Source organism: Orussus abietinus, unplaced genomic scaffold, assembly GCF_000612105.2.
Source record: "Orussus abietinus isolate OABI.00-Male unplaced genomic scaffold, Oabi_2.0 scaffold321, whole genome shotgun sequence".
Classification (NCBI taxonomy): domain Eukaryota; kingdom Metazoa; phylum Arthropoda; class Insecta; order Hymenoptera; family Orussidae; genus Orussus; species Orussus abietinus.
This window is the reverse complement of record NW_019394473.1, coordinates 46,615-64,307: the sequence shown is the minus strand read 5'-3', so window position 1 is coordinate 64,307 and position 17,693 is coordinate 46,615. Positions and strand designations below refer to the sequence as shown.

Below are 17,693 nucleotides of genomic sequence, written 5' to 3'. Positions count from 1 at the left end.
TTTTAAGGAATGCGATATCGACAGTTTCGCATTCGTCGTTCAGGTGTTCTTCAATGATGCTATTTTGCAACAATGCCAGATTTTTCATGGGAGTCTATTCATGTGCAAACAAAAGAATCCGTATGGATTCGAGAATAGGGACCCAAACAATGGATTTTAATCCTTGGTCAGCTCAATTTTCATCGGTGCGACGCCAAATGCACTGATACAAGATAATCATGGTTAAGAATTTTCACAGTAATCACGGTTGGTGCATTCAGCCTTAGGACTCGACAGTAGATAAACAAAGCACCGGGTCACCCGACATATAGTATCTATAGCAATCATGGTTTACACGTCTTATCGTGATTATCCTCGATACCTAAAGTTGGCTTTTCTGGGCCTGAGAACATAAAAAGGGGGAGTGGAAAGAAAAGAGTCTCGAACACGTCCTAGAACGAAAAAGTGGCCGTATTCGTACTCCGCGCATGCGCAAGAAGTCCCGGTCCCGACCGTTACATCGGTTATTCAAATCGCGTATAAACATGGGAGCAACGTTATCACCGAGTGACCGAACTCCTTCGAACTTTCGTGCGACTTACGACATGCCGAATGTCACCTGTACATTTTTTAAACGTATTTGGCGCGAGGCTCTACCGAGTTTCCTGGCAAACTCGAAGGAGATCATTTCCACCGATTTCCGCGAGACTGCTCACGAGGTTTCCTAGAGGACGTATTCAATTTAACACGTAATTCGTCAGATCGAAAGTTAACGGTGCGATCGCCAAGGTGTAAACAATAAAATATGACCGGCGATCTATAAAAGAGTCAATAGTTGCCCCATAGATCACCTGTCGCCCGAGTCGACGTAACTTACCAGTTTACGCCTCTTCGAGACCGCGTCCATCGCCTCTACCACAGCCATAGAAGCACAATATTCGCAATAACTCTATTCCCTCGGTTCGAGGCATCGGACCATAGTGTATATAGAGCTGGAGGGGACGCAGGGAAGGGTGGGAGTGTCCGGTCGACTCGACTTATAGCGAGGAATCGAGGCACTGCGAGCTTCTCCCGTTTATTTCGCTCGGATTAATATATTGCGCCCCGCAAGCTCGGACCCTTTCCGTTACATACATCGAGTGAAATACTTAACAAGCGATTCGAATTCACATTCGTTTAACCACTTCGGTACGAGCGTCGACTATAGTCGACAGCCACAGATGAACGTACCCAGCCGAGCGTCGACTTTAGTCGACGGCCGTGATATGAAGGCGCGCAGCCGAGCGTCGACTTTAGTCGACGGCCATGATGTGAAGGCGCACAGCCGAGCGTCGACTTTAGTCGACGGCCATGTGAAGGCGCACAGCCGAGCGTCGACTTTAGTCGACGGCCGTGATATGAACCCGCCGGCCGGTGAGCGCCGTACAGAAGTGGTTAACACTGTACACCCTACGGCTCGAAGGGCGACACTTGAGAAACTGTAAAACTCCACGTACCTACCGATGACGAAACCATACTACGAATAGTAATTGAGATACAAAAGGGTAGCAATAAAATGAAGCATTACGCTAATCCCAACTTGTATATTTTACAAGCAATTCAAATCACATTTCTTTTATACTATACATACCACAGTTCGAAAGGCGACATTTGAGAAATCGTTAACTCCCGTCAACGCGTACCTCTCTACGACGACAAGACCGTTACGAACAGTAATTACAATATAAAAGTAAGGGGGGGTACCTATCAAATAAAGCATTACACTAATCCCAACTTGAAATGAGCATTACGTCGCAAAATTAACAGTTAAGTTTCCTTTAATATCTACATATACGCGTGACACTTCCTTCCAAGGAGTCGAGATACCGATTTACTCGTAGAAAATAGATTCCACCGAAAGGTCCGTTATCCATTAGGACCAATTTCCAGTAGACGGTCGCACGAAAATATACCTAAAGGCTAACTGCACCTGATTCGAATGAAAAACCGTACCCCGGGAGAAGGTAAAAAGTGTTTAATCGCCTGCCCTCCTGTCCGCCCATACGAGCCTTAGGAAAACATACAAAAATAACTATCGTGGGAAATTAATATAATTTGTACCATTTTCATATTTCTCTTTCCTTCGCTTTTCCTCTACCATCGGTACTTCCTCGTCCATTATTGTCAGGCACATCGTGGAGCGGTCGAGTAAACGTTTTTATCTTCTTTCCCATGCTTTCCCGTTTTCCATTCAGACCGGTTTTAATTACATTCCCTAGTCAACATACGTGCAACGTCCACTATAAACGATACCAGAACTTCTGTCAGAACTATTCCCTTTTCATGTCATAATTCGAGGAGCCATAGCGATAAAAGTCGCTCTTCCGGATTCAAACTTGAAGGATGACATCGTGGAAGTACCCCTAATTTTGTTTAACGCGTTTTGTTTGTGATAAAAGAGGGAATTCCGTGTCGCCTCCGAGTATCGTTTACGAACGGTTTCCGAGGCACTCGGAAACCGTTCCATGGACCACCCAGTTACACATCTACATCTGCGCAATAATTTTCGCCAGCAGATGGATCGCACGCTCGCTCATTACAAGTCGAAGTACACACAAGTACATACAAGCCATAGCCGACATTAATGCCCCGCGCTTAATCGATTCCGTCCGTCGAGAGTTACGTCGAGTAACCTTCGTCCGACCGTCCGAGGGGGAGCGATAACATCGCGCACGTTGCACTCATTTTTTGGTTGAACTTCCTGCCTCGCGATTGGCCGGTATTTAACAAGGAAATCGTCAATAATAAACGTATCGATACGTTAATAGTAACCGAGAAAGTCCAGCATCGGCGGGTCTGATAAGGGCGCACCAGTGCAGTACAGCACAACTCCGTTGCAACGCGTTTTCCACCTCCAACTGGCAAACGTCATTATTTAAAATCTGACAAGCCTTTAATATTCCGTTAAGTATAATTATTTTTTAAGTCTTCGGCCAAGTGAATTATATTGCAAAAGAGAAACGATGCAATTAGTAAGGGAGTTGCACTGTATAGTCACAATTGGGTTTCGATTCCCTTCTGGAGTCACTCGGCAGAGGGGACCGAGCCAGTACTTCAAAGCACTCGAAGTGGTCTATGGTCCGTTTCATTTCGCCCTATTAGCACGTCTACCCGGATTCGACAGATCCTGTAGGTCAATTACTTTGCTCGAGGGTTTATATCTGCCTACGGTCTGTCACCTATGTACACGAACCCACTGCCTTCTTCGACGAGTCGAACCTGGCAAAAGTCTGGACGCAATCTGGTACCAGAGTCTACTGGAACGGATTGTATTATTAAGGCATTCTTCTTTTCATCTTGTCTTATTCCACTCCAGAACTCCAACACCATCTTTGTGTTCCACAGGTGGAACAAAAGTGACCGATGGCTGCGTCCACCAGCGAAGCCATCCAATCTTTGCACTATCCAAGCCGGAAAGTCGAAACGTGACTTCCGAGTTTTCTTTGAGTCTTTTAATCGGATCACCAGCCTCGTCAAAATAAGGCCTGCATGCTGAGAATGACTTAAGACACCGAACTGATAGCATTATGAGGTGAGCCCATTTGCGTCAAAACCTTGTCCAACCACTGAAGCGGACCGTGCAGGTGAGCTTCGATCCAGCAAGGCGTCGACGTCACATCCTGTCGATGGTACTCTGCACCCCAGCCTTTCACAAACGACATTCTGAACATACAAAGACAAAATTAATATATATAACCTCTGATTCTCTACATAAATTTAATATTTAGTCTTTCCATTACCTGATAGTGCACATCTTGGTAAGCTCGTATACTGCTTCGAATCCATGATTTACGCTCTGTGAGAGCAGCTCAGCAAACTCCTGATTGTTGAAGATCTTCAGAGAACATCCCGGTGGAATTTTACAAACTGTGCTCGGATGAAACCCATGATGATGATTACAGTTTCTGGATTGTACGAAAATAGCCGAATCGGACAAGCACTCCGCGTAAACCTCCCCTCCGACATAGTAAAGATGCACCCCCTTCCCAATGTGCCTCCTGGTGTTCTCAATCGTGGAATTACGATTGACATTTGACAACTGGCCGAGGCAGAATCTGTCTGAATTATTGCTGGGATTCGTGAAGCCGTCCACAATAACCGAGTGGGACTGGCAATGAAAAACCTCCCCCACTCTACAGTTCAGTTCATAGTATGCGATCGAAGCCCAATAGGGAGGTTCTTGATAGCATACTGGAGCAACCTCGGCTGAGCGGCTGGTATCCATAGCAGCAGAATCCGGTGCCGGAGACTGACCGTGTTGAGAGACGTCCTCTGGTGGAGAATATGCAGGTGGAGGCGTTTCGGGCAGTCCGTTAGTCCCGTACGGGCTCTGTGGATTTGGAGACGTCGTGCTTCCAGGGCTTGGAACGGAGCCCACGGAAGATACCGGAGACGTCGGAATGACACCTCCGCCGGAACTGGCGTTGAAGCCACTTGAGGAGTAAGACACATTGTGGGGCATCGTGGGCTCGGGTAGCTGATGGAACGGCAGCAACGAGTGTCCAGGTGGGTACTCTGACTTACGGGGGACGAGGACCGGCGGCAGCACTGGACTTTCCACCCTCTTGTAGTGGTAGGGATTGATGCACACCTCCTTCTGCTTCGCCGAGAAGGGGTACTGACACAATTCCAGGGGCTTCAACTCATGGTGGGACTGCAAGTCCGGCCACCTCCAGACGCGACAGTAGATGACATGGGGTAGACCCTTCCGATGAGACACCTGTAACCTTCCGTCCAGGCTCCTGGGAATAGTAACGCACTTGCTGGGGGTACCTGGACAGCTGAGGGCTCGCTCGAGCTCCTCGATGGCACCTTTTCGTTTTTTCAGCTTTTTCACCAGCGAGTCCACCGCCTTCTCCGCCCACTTCTCTTCCTCGTCGCCCTGTTTCCAGCCGAGCAGCTTCTTCACCGCGGGACTCGTGAACGAGAAGAGGCTGTTCAGGGACGACATGGGCCCCGAGCCGGAGGACCCTTCGTCGTCGTCCATTTTGCCGAGTTCCTTTCGCTTGGACGATCGGCACTCGCCGTTCTCCGACCGAGCCGAGCCGGGCTCTCGCGCTCGGACGTTACCCTGGGCGTCCCGATAACGCCGCAGAGATCGCGAGGACACTCGATAATGCCGACGCTCCTCGTGCGTCCAAGTACGCTTGAGTTGCGACACCAAACCAAACGCGACAGCCCTAGGGTGCGATGCTGCCTTCACGGTAAATAACAGAGATGATTTGAGAGGTTATTCGCGGGCGACTCTGAGGGACTGAGCTTCGGTGCTGTCCTCTTGCGAGGAATACGGGTAACCTTGCATCGCACTACGCAACATCGATCGAAACATCCTCGTCCCGAGAATGATACGGGAAGGGAGCCTAATAGGGCGATTTTAATTTGCTTCTTAACAGGTGGTGGGGATTAGAATTTTATGATAATCCGGAGTCCGCAATTACTGTATCGTCCCTTCTCTCGACCAACACCTGACCGCAGATACTTGAAAAAGGCACCCTTGTACTCACATTGCATCATCTTAAAATTACGGATTTTCCGTTAAGATGACATGCAAGAGGCAACCGAGAGGTCAGGTGTTAACGAAATTTTTCTCAAAACTAGGTGTACTTAATCGTTTGAAATTTCAAAACGTGAGTATAAAGACTGTAAGAAAGGGCTTGATAACCATAAAATTCCGTTTTTATAAAGAAACTCAAAAATTTGAATATATTGAGGTGTGAAAAGGAACTGCGCATGCGCATGCTGAGGTGAGGGTCCCTATATAAGGCCGAGCTTGCGCTCAGAGCGTCATTACCCTTGGATCTTCCGAAGTGTAAACATCGGTCTATGTGCATCCACCATTGCTCTCACATACATCCACACACCTGTATGTATGTTGAGCACTATTAAGGTCCAGTCCCCCCCCTCCGAGTTAACTGAAGTTTAACTGGTTTAACCTCGGTTTAAACCTACCGTTAAACAATTAAACTCCCGTTAACGAGTTAACTGAAGTTTAACTGGTTTAACCCTTGTTTAAACCTTCCGTTAAACAATTAAACTCCGGTTAACTCGAGTTGTGAAACCGGGCCTTATGGAGTCATCCCCCTCCTTCCCATTCCCTTTACTACTATATGTAACTTAATTTATTACGTTTGTAAAGGGCTTCGGTGCGCAGCAACCTCCACGTGGTGAGCCTGGGGGATTGGTGGTTTCCAACGATAGTTGGAAACCACCGGTCCGCAAATAGCTGCGCGAGTGGTTCCACTTAGCTTGCTTTTTTTTTTTGTATGATAGTAGTTTAACGTAGTTAAAAGTGGAAGCACTCATTGCGTGCGTGCGTTAATGTAAATTGCGGACAAGACGTTGTCGGGTACATTTTCATGCAGCTAGTAATTTCGGATTTGCATTTGTTAACCGAAGTAGATTTTTGCAGGTACGGCGATGCCGTACCTTTAGTGTATCCGGCAGCTTCCGTCGGCACCTAGTACGTCGTAGCTAAGCTACGGCGTGCAAGGCTACCTGGCTCAGGTTGTTGGTTGCGCGATACGTTGTTTCGCTCTGGCGGCATCCCGCGGGGGCTCTGCCTGCTGTAAGCCGGGACAAGCCCGTCGACTGAAACTCGTATTCGCGGGCCGACAGCCGAGCTGGGTTAGTCGTCGGTGACGGTGGAAGCTGCTGGATTGTTCGCGTTAGAAGTAGTATGCCCTTCCGGCAAATTATATCCTTAATTCTATGCTAACTGGCAATGTACTCGGCGACTTACCCTGTACTCTGCGGCGAGCGTTGTATGGACGGATGAGTATGGTATGCGAGTGGTGTGTTGTATGGACGGATGCGTATGGTATGCGAGTGGTGTGCTGTATGGGTTATGAAATCCTGGTTCTGTGAGTTCCTGGGACGCCGGGAACTCAACGGAACCAGGCAGCGGCCTCCTCGTGGCGGGACCTGGGGGATCGGTACCATCCTTATGGGATGACACCGATCCGCGAACTAGCTGTGAAGTAGAATTTAATTAAGATAAAATCTCACCTTCCGATGTTCACAAAATTAAACGAAGTCGTCGTGTTTCTACTGGTTCTCGCATTAGAAGTAGTATACCACTCCAGCAAATTATATCCGAAATTCGTATATCCGGTTTCTATTTCATTAAATTACGGTGTAAACGAGTTTATGCGATTAGCGTGCTTCTATCCGACGTAAACGGGAGTAGGACGGACGGAAACATAAAGACTTGTATTCACGTCATTTACATCGAGGGCAAAACTCGTGACGTAGTATTTAGTAATGTATCTGAATTCACGATCGTACCATATCTCAAATTTCGTATCGCCGGTAGTTGGATTTCTCGGAAGCGCCAGAAAGCTTTCTGGACTTTGTGAGTTGCTTTCGAGAGACAAAGACTGTTTACGTTTTAACGAACCGCGTGTTGAGAGAAACCGCATCAGACTTGAAGCTTTAGCAACTTGCTGTTCCTCGATCATCTGGTAAACGATACTATTAAGAAATTCTGTTAATGTTCTTGAACCGATAAATCTAGAGTTTGATCTACTTGCGCCGATTTGATTTAACCGTTTGTTTGACCTCACGTTTACTTTTCTTGTATTTGATTTTGGATCTTGTATTTCTTATAGAGACTTTACATTGATAAGCAGCATGGCTGAACCAGATCCAATAATTACTTGCCCTTACGATCCGGTCCATCGTATCCGTAAGAGCAGAATGCAGGTTCACCTTGTGAAATGTAGGAAGAATCATCTCGGGCTCCCAAAAGTCAATTGTCCCTACAATGCAACGCATATTATAAATCAGGTAGAATATAAGGTATGAGTAAAAACAAATGAATATCGATTGTTGATTTTAACTAAATCCTTTTCATTAAAATATTTAGAAATATAAACTCATGGAGCTTTCTTGCAGTATCATCTCTCTGTATGCGACAGTGCCGGAAGCGTGGTAGAGCATTTGTGTCCCGTTGGGCATCAAAATCAAATATCAATAGTTCCTGTCGAGGAAGTACAAAACATAGTTCTTCCTCCTTCCAGTGAAGATTGGGATCAGGTTAATAATTTCATGAACGTGTTAATAAATATATAAAATAAACTTTTGCATATTCGACCCAAATTGCTCGTGATGGCCTGAAATGATTGAAATAGATGTTGCTTAGGAACCACCTCCAAGGTCAACATATGATGCCGAAGCGGCAGCTGCTGAAAGAAACGTCCTTCGCTCGTTGTCCGTTGCTTCAAAATCCGAAAAGAAAAGTTTCAAAAAAAAGGAGCGAGAACGTCTACGAGTGTTTCAAGATCAAGGATTACCTCCTCCTCGACGAGAACAGCAATTGGTTGAGGTAATTGTTGTTTTCCTATCTAGTACAAAAGGTGACATTAGAATGGGGTAGTTGACTAAATCATCCATATATTGAGGAATTTCGTATACACATAACTGTTGACTACTTTTAATAATTCTAGGAGGATACGCCGCTTCGTCTCCCGCATTCTCTGCCAGCAAATCTGCAAACCAGGATGGGGCAATTGTCGATTCACGAACCTCTACACTTGGATATTAGCAAGCTTATGATTAGTAACAATGGTCAGCGTGATCAAGAAAATACAGAGCCTCTGGAAAATGTAACTGTAGTTCAGCCGATTCCAGCTATCACAACTAATGGTCACGAGTTGGCCGAGTCTGATGCTGACGTTATTTCAGATTATCGTGAGAGAAATGCTGAAACTGGCAATAAGTCGCATAAAGAAGAAGAGGAGCAACAAAGCCCGACACAAAATGGGCCGCAGATTAACTCTGGCTACCCTCTAAACGCAAGACACGCAAACTCACGGACTTCTGAATCGGACAATTTTGCCAAAGCTTCTCCTTCAGATTCAGACAAACAGTCCTTGGAAGAAGCCAGTGGCAAAGTCAATAGTAAACCCGACTCCGATTATTCAAATGCAGAAAGCAGTGGAGCATCAAACGCCGAAGGTTCTACAGTCGATCCCGGCCAACTGCTTACCGAGATCAATTTAGAGATGGCCTCGCTAAGCGAACTGGAAGATTATTATGCCCAAAGAAGAGCCAACCTGGAAAGCCGAATAGCAAAGTACAAGAAGCTCACCGCTTCCAAAAGTGAGACAACCAAAGAAAACGGAGTTAGTGCAGACGAAGTAAACGCGAGTACGTCAAGTGCCGACCGTAATCCAAGATGCGCCGCACAATTTGCTGACATGGCCAAAAAAACTGGGGCGATACCAAAAGTCCCCAGAGGCCGAGGCTTTTCGATGGCTTTCTTTCGACCTAACGATCATCTGCCAGGTGGCTTGACCGAACGACCTCGCGAGGCGGTCAATGGTTCAAAATACATCTCGGCAGATGGTAAAAAGAAAACGCGACCAAATATTGATAGTGAGTTTCCCGATAACGATGACGAGAAAGATTGCAACCGACTGGATGACGACGATGATTATCACAACGATCGTAAGTGCAAGTGAGATTTTGGATCCTATCCTGTTGAGCCAGAATCCGCAAAGAAAGTGTTACGTTCCATTATACCTTATTTTATGAATACATTAATATAAGTTTTAGTTTTTAATCGGTCGTCATGGATCAAAGCCGTATAGATCTAGGAGGTAAACTTAAAAAAGAGGAACACTATCATTTCAGGCCCCAAAAGATCACTGTAATCGTATTCTTCTTCTGCGAATCGTGTTTCAATTCCACAATGACATCAATTAACGTAGCTAGTTGCAGGTACTTCACATATATTTTTCTAAGTAACGGGTGTCCACTTAATGATGGTTCTTATTTGACATATGTTCAAGTTCGCTCCCATGCAGTTCCATAATGAAAGATTAATTATTGAGATGTTATTATTAAGCTACAATTTTATATAATATAAAAGTTTACAATGTTGTAATAAAATTCTTTATGACAAAGATTACACTTATATTGCCGTGAACACCTGAAACCGTTTTATTCTCACGTCATTTTCAGGTTCGTTTTCACTTACCACGACTTTCGTTGAGGGATCTGGCAACATCGCAAGGGACGTCCATTTGTGCGCAGAGATGAGTTGGGAGATTGCTCACGGGCAGGATCGTGCGATTGAATCCTGTGCTGCCCTCTGGTTTCGTACGTTAGCTTTCATCGTTTTTTGCCCCCAAGGGTGGCGCAACGAAATTCTGATAGGAGCTCGCGCACTCACGATGGCGGTACCATCTACCAGTCGCTGTTGGCGGCTCATGTACTCGTGATGGTAATACCATGCGGCAGTTGACGGTGGTAGCTTACCTACGCTTACCGATACTGCTCGCTTTTGATGGTAAGGGAAGAACACTCGTGACGCTCCATTTGACTTTATCTACTGATCTACTACTATTAAGTACATTGTTGCCACGAAGTCGACGTGATGCGGAGCTTTGGGGCACGCGTCGGTATCGCGTACGGACCTCTTGTGCAGCGAATCTGCGTGAGTGCGATAGCTCCTAGAAATCTTCGCGCGTCCCAACCAGCCAAGCGCCAAGCTACGGGTCCAGACGTTGAGTATGTGTGCGTTCGGCGCTACACTTGACGAGTATGCGTGAGAGTCGAATGCTGCGAAAAATCCTCCCGAGGCTTACCTAACTGCGGATATAAGCCGAGTCATTTCGCGTATGATTTTTACATTTTCCTACTAGCGTTAATTTGAAGATTTTTCGCAGCATTCGACTCTCACGCATACTCGTCAAGTGTAGCGCCGAACGCACACATACTCAACGTCTCAACCTGTAGCTTGGCGCTTGGCTGGTTGGGACGCGGTAACATTTCTAGGAGCGATCGCACTCACACAGATTCGCTGTATGAGGGTTCCGTTCGCGACACCGACGCGTGCCCCAAAGCTCCGCATCACGTCGACTTCGAGGCAACAATGTACTTAATAGTGGTAGATAAGTAGATAAATTCAAATGGAGCGTCACGAGTGTTCTTCCCTTACCATCAAAAGCGAGCAGTGTTGGTAAGCGTAGGTAAGCCATCGCCGTCAACTGCTGCATGGTATTACCATCACGAGTACGTGAGCCGCCAACAGCGACTGGTAGATGGTACCGCCATCGTGAGTGCGCGAGCTCCTATCAGAAATTCGTTGCGCCACCCTTGGGGGCAAAAAACGGTGAAAGCTAACGTACGAAACCAGAGGGCAGCACAGGATGCGATCTCACAATCCTTTCCGTGAGCAATCTCCCAAATTATCTCTGTTGTGCGTCGGCTCGACGAGGTGGCAACACTGTCCACGACGGTCGCAGAGTCGCCATTTTGGAAGTGCATCGAGTTTTTCCAGGGACGTTGCGAAACTTTTCGTGATAGAGGCTGCACCCGCGCGGCTCTAGAATGAATCAATCGCGAAATTTCACGTCTCTGTTAAATCCGAGTTATTTGCAAAACGCGCAGAACGCCGTGTCGGCAAATGCAGCCGCCGCAGCGGCGGCGGCGGCGGCCGCCGCCGTCTCCGCGGCTATTGCTAATGGAACGACGGGCAACGCGAATTCTTCCGCCACGGCGCAAGGCAGAAAGCGCGAAGCAGAAAGTGAGTGAATTTCTCGACCCTTCGTCCGCTAACTTTCAAGGCTTTCCGAAAATATCGCGAATCGATTTTTTGCCCGCCTATATTCCCAACAGATAATTTTATAAGCATTACTCGATTACATATCGGCTTCGCACGAATGTATGGTAATGTAAATGATTTTTATGTATGCATTAATTCGGCCTTTCATTTTCAAACATTTCTACGGAGGTAACGTCAACCGAAAGCATTGAAAATCGTATCATAATTGTCATGCGTTTCAGACGAGGGCAAGCAGGATAAAGAGTCTAAAGAGGAGCGCAGGAAGAGACGGAAGACCAGATGGGGAGGTAGCGAGCATGACAAAACTTTCATTCCGGGGATGCCCACTGTGTTACCGACCAACCTAACTCCTGAACAGGAGAAGGCGTACCTGTGTAAGTTGCGCCACAAATTCCTCGCCTTAGATCATAAGCAGTATTTACTCGAAGAGCGATTACTTTAAAATGGATAATAATTTATGAGTTTCTTTTCTGTGCACAATTTATTAAGATGTAAATCGTTTTGTTAATATCTGTAAGGACGTAAGTATGAGGTTATCGTTTGAAATTCATATTTGGCAGAAGGTAAGAGTAACCTTTTTTTTTTCCGAGCGGTATTGTAAATGTATTTTACGTCCACTCGAGATTCTCAAAACTTTCAAACCCTCCGAGTACGTTAAAAGTCACGAAGTACCTTTGCTTTTGACAAGAGTCAATTCGAGGCTTTGAATCTCAAGATAATCTGACATACTATAATGCAAAATACATTTAAACATGTATACTTTTGTAGCAAATCAACACTGTCTAACTGTTGGGGTTTCTGCCCCCTCTAACCCGTTGGTTTACAGTTCAACTACAAATCGAGGAAATCAGCAGGAAACTACGCACTGGGGACCTTGGAATCCCACTTAACCCTGAGGAAAGGTTTGAAAGAAACTTACATACCGAAAATGACCATTACGTACCTACAATATCTACCTACTGACCATACAGCAGCTCCAAGTGCAGGGGCCTTAAGATTTGTAAATGGCACTACCTGTATTAGTGGATTCGAAAAGTCGGGGCTTGACCCAAGCCTCTCCGCAACACAGAAGATGAATTATGATAATATTGGTTTGCCCTAATCAATTTCTTTTACTAATTCGTTCGTATTAAACACTGCTACCTGAGAATCGTTCGAGAGGTAACTATAGAGTTCACTTTTACCGTAAGGAAAAACGATCACAGAAAGCAATACAGGAAAACTATAAGCATAAGATTTTCTGATATTTCTGGTACTATAGAAAACAATTCTGCAACTGAGAGCGGCATTGGGAGAACGATGACTGTAACGAAAAATATGGTTAATATGGCAACGAGTAGCAGTGTTTAACTAATAGAGGGCTTTTTAGCCCACTTTCTTATCTCTAGGAACTTTTTTTATGTATACACAGGATAAGTCTGAGGTGACCTAAAGCAACGTGCAGCCCAAATTATTACTAAAATCGTGGACGTCTTGTGAAAGACAAAACGATACGATTCTTATTCCCTTCTTTTTTCCTCTATTTAGTTCGGGTCACCTCTGTCGATCCTTATACAATTAGGCTGCCGTGATTTGCACGGCATGTAAAATAATCAATGGTAGACACAGAGAAACTGATAGCTATGCATCGATAGACAAATATATTGTTAGCATAAAACAGCGCATCTTCGTCACTAATTGAAAGTTTGACGGATAGATTACAGGGAAAGAAATGAAATAACTAATCGTAACCCAAATGCAGTAATGTACCTAATGTACCGATTGAACTAACGTTACTTTCAGGTACAACTTGAACCAATTCACAATAATCTCTTAATCGATTGATTTATTCCAATAGGTTTAACATGTTGAACTTTAGCCGGACCCATTGTTCTGTATCTTTGTTCTTCCTTTTAGTGTTGTACACAAGCATATCTCTGACTAATCAAAAAAATCTGTTATTTCCTAATAATCACAGGATTTTTATCGTAGCAGCTGCCATCATACCCATATCTGCCGTGCACAAACGTGCAGTCTTCAAGTGGTTGCCTACGATAGTTTAATGAACATATAGCTATGCTATGTTTCACAGCAGTGTTTTTTACTTATTTTTTACGTGTAGGCAATGTTGGAAAGCGAACTCGTTTAATTAATTACCAGACCGATTCGACGAACCGTGCTTCTGAAATTTTATTTCACAAAAGTAATTTATCTACTCCGTAGCTTATCGATATTATCTAAAAACAGCGTTCCATGCAGTGTACATCTATATATAGTAAATCTTTTATGTTGCCAATTATTCACTTTCACTGAAATCGACATCGTTGAGAAAGGGTGTACGATACAATTATAATTAAGATTTTATCGGAATGTAATTCCTTTCCAATATGGCCCACATATAACGAAAAGTTAGGATAGAGTAACACATTTTGTGGCTAGCGATGAACTATTTACACTCAAGTCCAACTGAAAAGCTCTCTTCACGAATTGCAACTCTTTTTTTTTTGTCCCATCATTAGTCAGCAATTTGCACTGAAAAGAATGTTGTCACGCTAGGATCAGGTTGCTTGTACGCTAGTACCATCTTTGTCCAGGCAGTGTGTCATGACACTTGCCTGTTTTTTTGTTTTACAGATCGCCATCCCCTGAGCCGATTTATAGTAGCGATGGTAAACGGTTGAACACTCGAGAATACCGAACGAGACGTAAGCTGGAGGAAGAGCGTCATAATCTGATACAGAAGATTTTGAAAATCAATCCCGAATTCAAACCACCACCGGATTACAAGTTAGTCACGCACAATATCTTTATCGCTTGTTATTTTAATAATTAACGACCAAGGGATGCGGAAAAAAAAATATATATATATATTAAGTCATACAAATGAAAGAGAAACTGCATCTCTGCATACCCTGGTCGGTTAACTTAATCTAATATCAGAGGAGATAGAAAAGTTTCACTCGAGTATTTCAAGAAAACGACTCAAACTCGTCCGATTAATTCGATTCCCAGACCACCGATCATCCGAGTGCACGATAAGGTAATGATTCCGCAAGAGGAACACCCGGATATTAATTTCGTTGGCCTCCTCATCGGACCTCGCGGTAACACCTTGAAATGTAAGTAAGGATTTACTCACGAGAACAGTCCATTTGCCGAAAAATCGCAGGAGTTCGACAGTCATCGGTGACGCTCACATTTCAGCCATGGAGAAAGAAACCGGCGCGAAGATCATAATCCGCGGAAAGGGCTCCGTGAAGGAGGGAAAAGTCGGTAGGAAGGACGGCCAACCATTGCCAGGCGAAGACGAGCCTCTTCATGCCTACATCACGGCGAATAATCTGGATGCTGTGAAAAAGGCAGTAGAAAGAGTGAGTCTAATAGTTTAGTCGATAAGCTATATTAAATTATATTCCGGATTAAAATATTCTTTCTTCCAGATCCATGAGATCATCAGACAAGGCGTCGAAGTGCCGGAGGGCCAGAACGACTTGCGTCGCAATCAATTGCGCGAATTGGCATTGTTAAACGGAACTCTGAGAGAGAACGACGGGCCGCGTTGCACCAACTGCGGAGCATCCGACCACAAGTCCTGGCTGGTTCGTGGTTTTAATTCGTGAATTAGACATCAAGGTTCTAAAGCCGACGTGGTGGAATTTATAATTAACCCTCGACCTCCGCGCCCTCTTGCAGTGTCCAGACAAGCCGAACGTGACGAATAATATCGTGTGCTCGAGTTGTGGAGGAGCCGGGCACATTGCGCGAGACTGCAGGTCCAAGAGACCCGGCCAAGGTGGTCCGGCAGCAGCGGGCATGGGTCCAGGTGGTCCAGGAGGTGACAAAGCGAAGATCGACGAGGAGTACATGTCCCTGATGGCTGAACTGGGAGAAGGGCCCCCACCGGACAGGTCTAAGGGTGGCCAACCGAGGCAACCCAATCCCAATTATCCGGGATTGTTCGATAGGTACTAATAACACCCTGGATGTCGCGTGAATTTTTACAAATTATCCGTTCATGCCATCTAAATTCTGTTTCATTAAAACACGTATCGCGTGTCACCGGTGACCATTATGAACGCGTCGAGGTGTATTCGCACTTCCGACAAAATATTACAGCATGCATCTCAGTCATTCCGTTCACTCTGTTCGATCTACGTATACTGCGAACAGTGTCATTGAACAGCATGTTAGGATATTTTATTCCAAAACCACCCTCGCTTTTCAGGCAACAAGCTCCGCGGGCCCTGATGGCGGCCCCAGCGCATCCGCCCCCGCAGATGATGCAGGGCGGTCCCATGATGCCGCTGCCGGGCATGGCGCCTCCACCCTGGAGCCAAGGCGAGGTGAACAACATGAACGGCATGAACATGCAGTGGCAGCCTCCGGTGAGCATGCCACCTCCACCCGGCGTGATGCAGCCGCCCCCGCCGCCTCCTGGTTCCACGGGTCAGCCGAACATCCCCCCGCTGATGCCCTGGATGGCGGGCAACGGTCAACCTCCTCCACCGGGACAAATGCCGCCCACCCAGATTCCGCCGCCCGGGATGGGCATCCCGCCCTGGCAGCAAGGCCAGCAGCCTATGCGCCCACCTCCGCCCGGAACCGCTCCACCTCCTGGTTTCCCAGGGTGGCAGCCACAGCAGATGGCCGCCTGGCCTCCGGCTGCCCCCGTTCCACCGCCTCCTCAGCAACAAGCTCCTGCTCCACCCGGGATCGACCTGAACACCCTGCCTACCCTCCTGGCGCAGCCTCCGCCTCCACCCCCGCCGACCAGTTAGTGCGACTAGCCCTCCTCGTCACGGAAAACCGGGAGATTGACCCGGGGATTACCTTTAATTCCGGGAATACATAATGGCCCGTACTTGAAGGAGTCTCTTACGCACGGCAACCTGGTGGATACCGCGGAGATGGAGGCTGGTAGGTCCTCAAAGACGAGGAATTACCGTATTATTAATGATGGAGGAATGGAAGAGGATTTTCTCATGACTCATTTGTCCCACCTCTGCGGTATCTAGCCGTTTGGTGTGTTGTTTCCCTCCTCGCTGAGTATTTCTCTACCGGGTCGATGACGAGCGGAATTGTGGACAATGCGGAAACGTGATGACGACACGTTTCGTTTCGATGGGCAGCGATCGATTTTTTGAGGGGTAATTGCGCCTCCGTTAGGGCGAGGGCCTCGCCTGCTTTCGCGGACATTTTTCCGGGTGTTTCAATCAATCGGGCACGGAACGTGCGCGTTCTTATTATAGTACAACTTCGACTTAGAATGAGATTCCACGCGCAGGGGCTGAGGACCGCGTCGTCTCGATTTGTACAGAATTTCGGTCACTTCCGGGGAAATTATCGAGCCAGGTTTGTGTAGAGTCGCGTCGATCATGTTGCTGTAAACGCGTTTTTCAAAATGGCGTCGGATACCTCGAGTCGTATCGTCGCAGTTTGGAGGAAATCAGTCGTTCTTTCTTGGCCGCGACTTGTCCTCATCCCCTGGAATATCCTCCGATGTCCGCTCAGAATGTAGCATCGACGTAATTAGGCAATCGAACAGTACTCAGAGCCGAGATTCCATATCGGGGGACGATTGTAACGCGATATAACAGGGAAAAAAAAGAAAGGATAAAAATGGCGACATCGGAGCGGCGTAATAACGAAGTTCTTCTCGTGACGTTTAATTTATAAAAAGTACCGCTTAGAGACTCGAGGCGATGATTTGTACCGACTATCGTTTAGCCAGTACTTGAACATGGAAAAAAAAAAAGAAATTGTGGATTACATTTTGTCTATACTAGGCTTAAGTTACACGAAATTATGTCTGCAGGGATTATTAATATTATTATTAATAGTTACTACTATTAATATGTCCTGTAACGCATATGTTATGACACAAATAAAGACAATGGTAAAGTCAGTCCTTCGTAGACCTCGCCTTCCACCCTCCGACAATACATGCTTCGCAAGTTCCAATCCATGTAACCGATGTCTGAAATCCCTCTCCGTTCCAGATCGATTGACTGAAAATAATCTCTAAACAACCCTACCATGTCCCATGCATGATTTTTTTCTTATCCACACCTGCACACGCATGTTGTAAAGAGACCCAGGTGTATTTGATGCGAAACTCATTCGGAGC

At 46.1% G+C, this 17,693-nt stretch overlaps 3 protein-coding genes across 4 annotated transcripts; 2 read left to right on the top strand and 1 right to left on the bottom strand.

Annotated features, from left to right (window-relative positions):
• Nucleotides 1-1,547: 1,547 nt before the first annotated feature.
• On the bottom strand, nucleotides 1,548-5,257 carry LOC105702914 (protein mothers against dpp). The gene is made up of 2 exons (XM_012430872.2): nucleotides 3,759-5,257; nucleotides 1,548-3,681 (listed from the first exon to the last, which is right to left on the bottom strand). The coding sequence occupies exons 1-2, from the start codon at nucleotides 5,003-5,005 to the stop codon at nucleotides 3,522-3,524; spliced, it is 1,407 nt and encodes a 468-aa protein (XP_012286295.1). The 5' UTR covers nucleotides 5,006-5,257; the 3' UTR covers nucleotides 1,548-3,521.
• Nucleotides 5,258-7,312: 2,055 nt separating this feature from the next.
• On the top strand, nucleotides 7,313-9,923 carry LOC105702916. Its single transcript, XM_012430874.1, has 5 exons — nucleotides 7,313-7,478; nucleotides 7,626-7,815; nucleotides 7,912-8,052; nucleotides 8,159-8,341; nucleotides 8,463-9,923. Exons 2-5 carry the CDS (start codon nucleotides 7,648-7,650, stop codon nucleotides 9,477-9,479), a joined length of 1,509 nt encoding a protein of 502 aa, XP_012286297.1. The 5' UTR covers nucleotides 7,313-7,478; nucleotides 7,626-7,647; the 3' UTR covers nucleotides 9,480-9,923.
• Nucleotides 9,924-10,949: 1,026 nt separating this feature from the next.
• On the top strand, nucleotides 10,950-17,471 carry LOC105702912 (splicing factor 1). 2 transcript variants are annotated; one of them, XM_012430871.1, is made up of 9 exons: nucleotides 10,950-10,991; nucleotides 11,809-11,961; nucleotides 12,414-12,489; nucleotides 14,201-14,353; nucleotides 14,579-14,685; nucleotides 14,771-14,937; nucleotides 15,007-15,165; nucleotides 15,260-15,531; nucleotides 15,792-17,471. In XM_012430871.1, the coding sequence occupies exons 2-9, from the start codon at nucleotides 11,907-11,909 to the stop codon at nucleotides 16,342-16,344; spliced, it is 1,542 nt and encodes a 513-aa protein (XP_012286294.1). In that variant the 5' UTR covers nucleotides 10,950-10,991; nucleotides 11,809-11,906; the 3' UTR covers nucleotides 16,345-17,471. The 2 variants fall into 2 exon arrangements, with proteins under 2 accessions (XP_012286294.1, XP_012286293.1); XM_012430870.1 differs by lacking the exon at nucleotides 10,950-10,991 and adding an exon at nucleotides 11,244-11,548.
• Nucleotides 17,472-17,693: the final 222 nt, after the last annotated feature.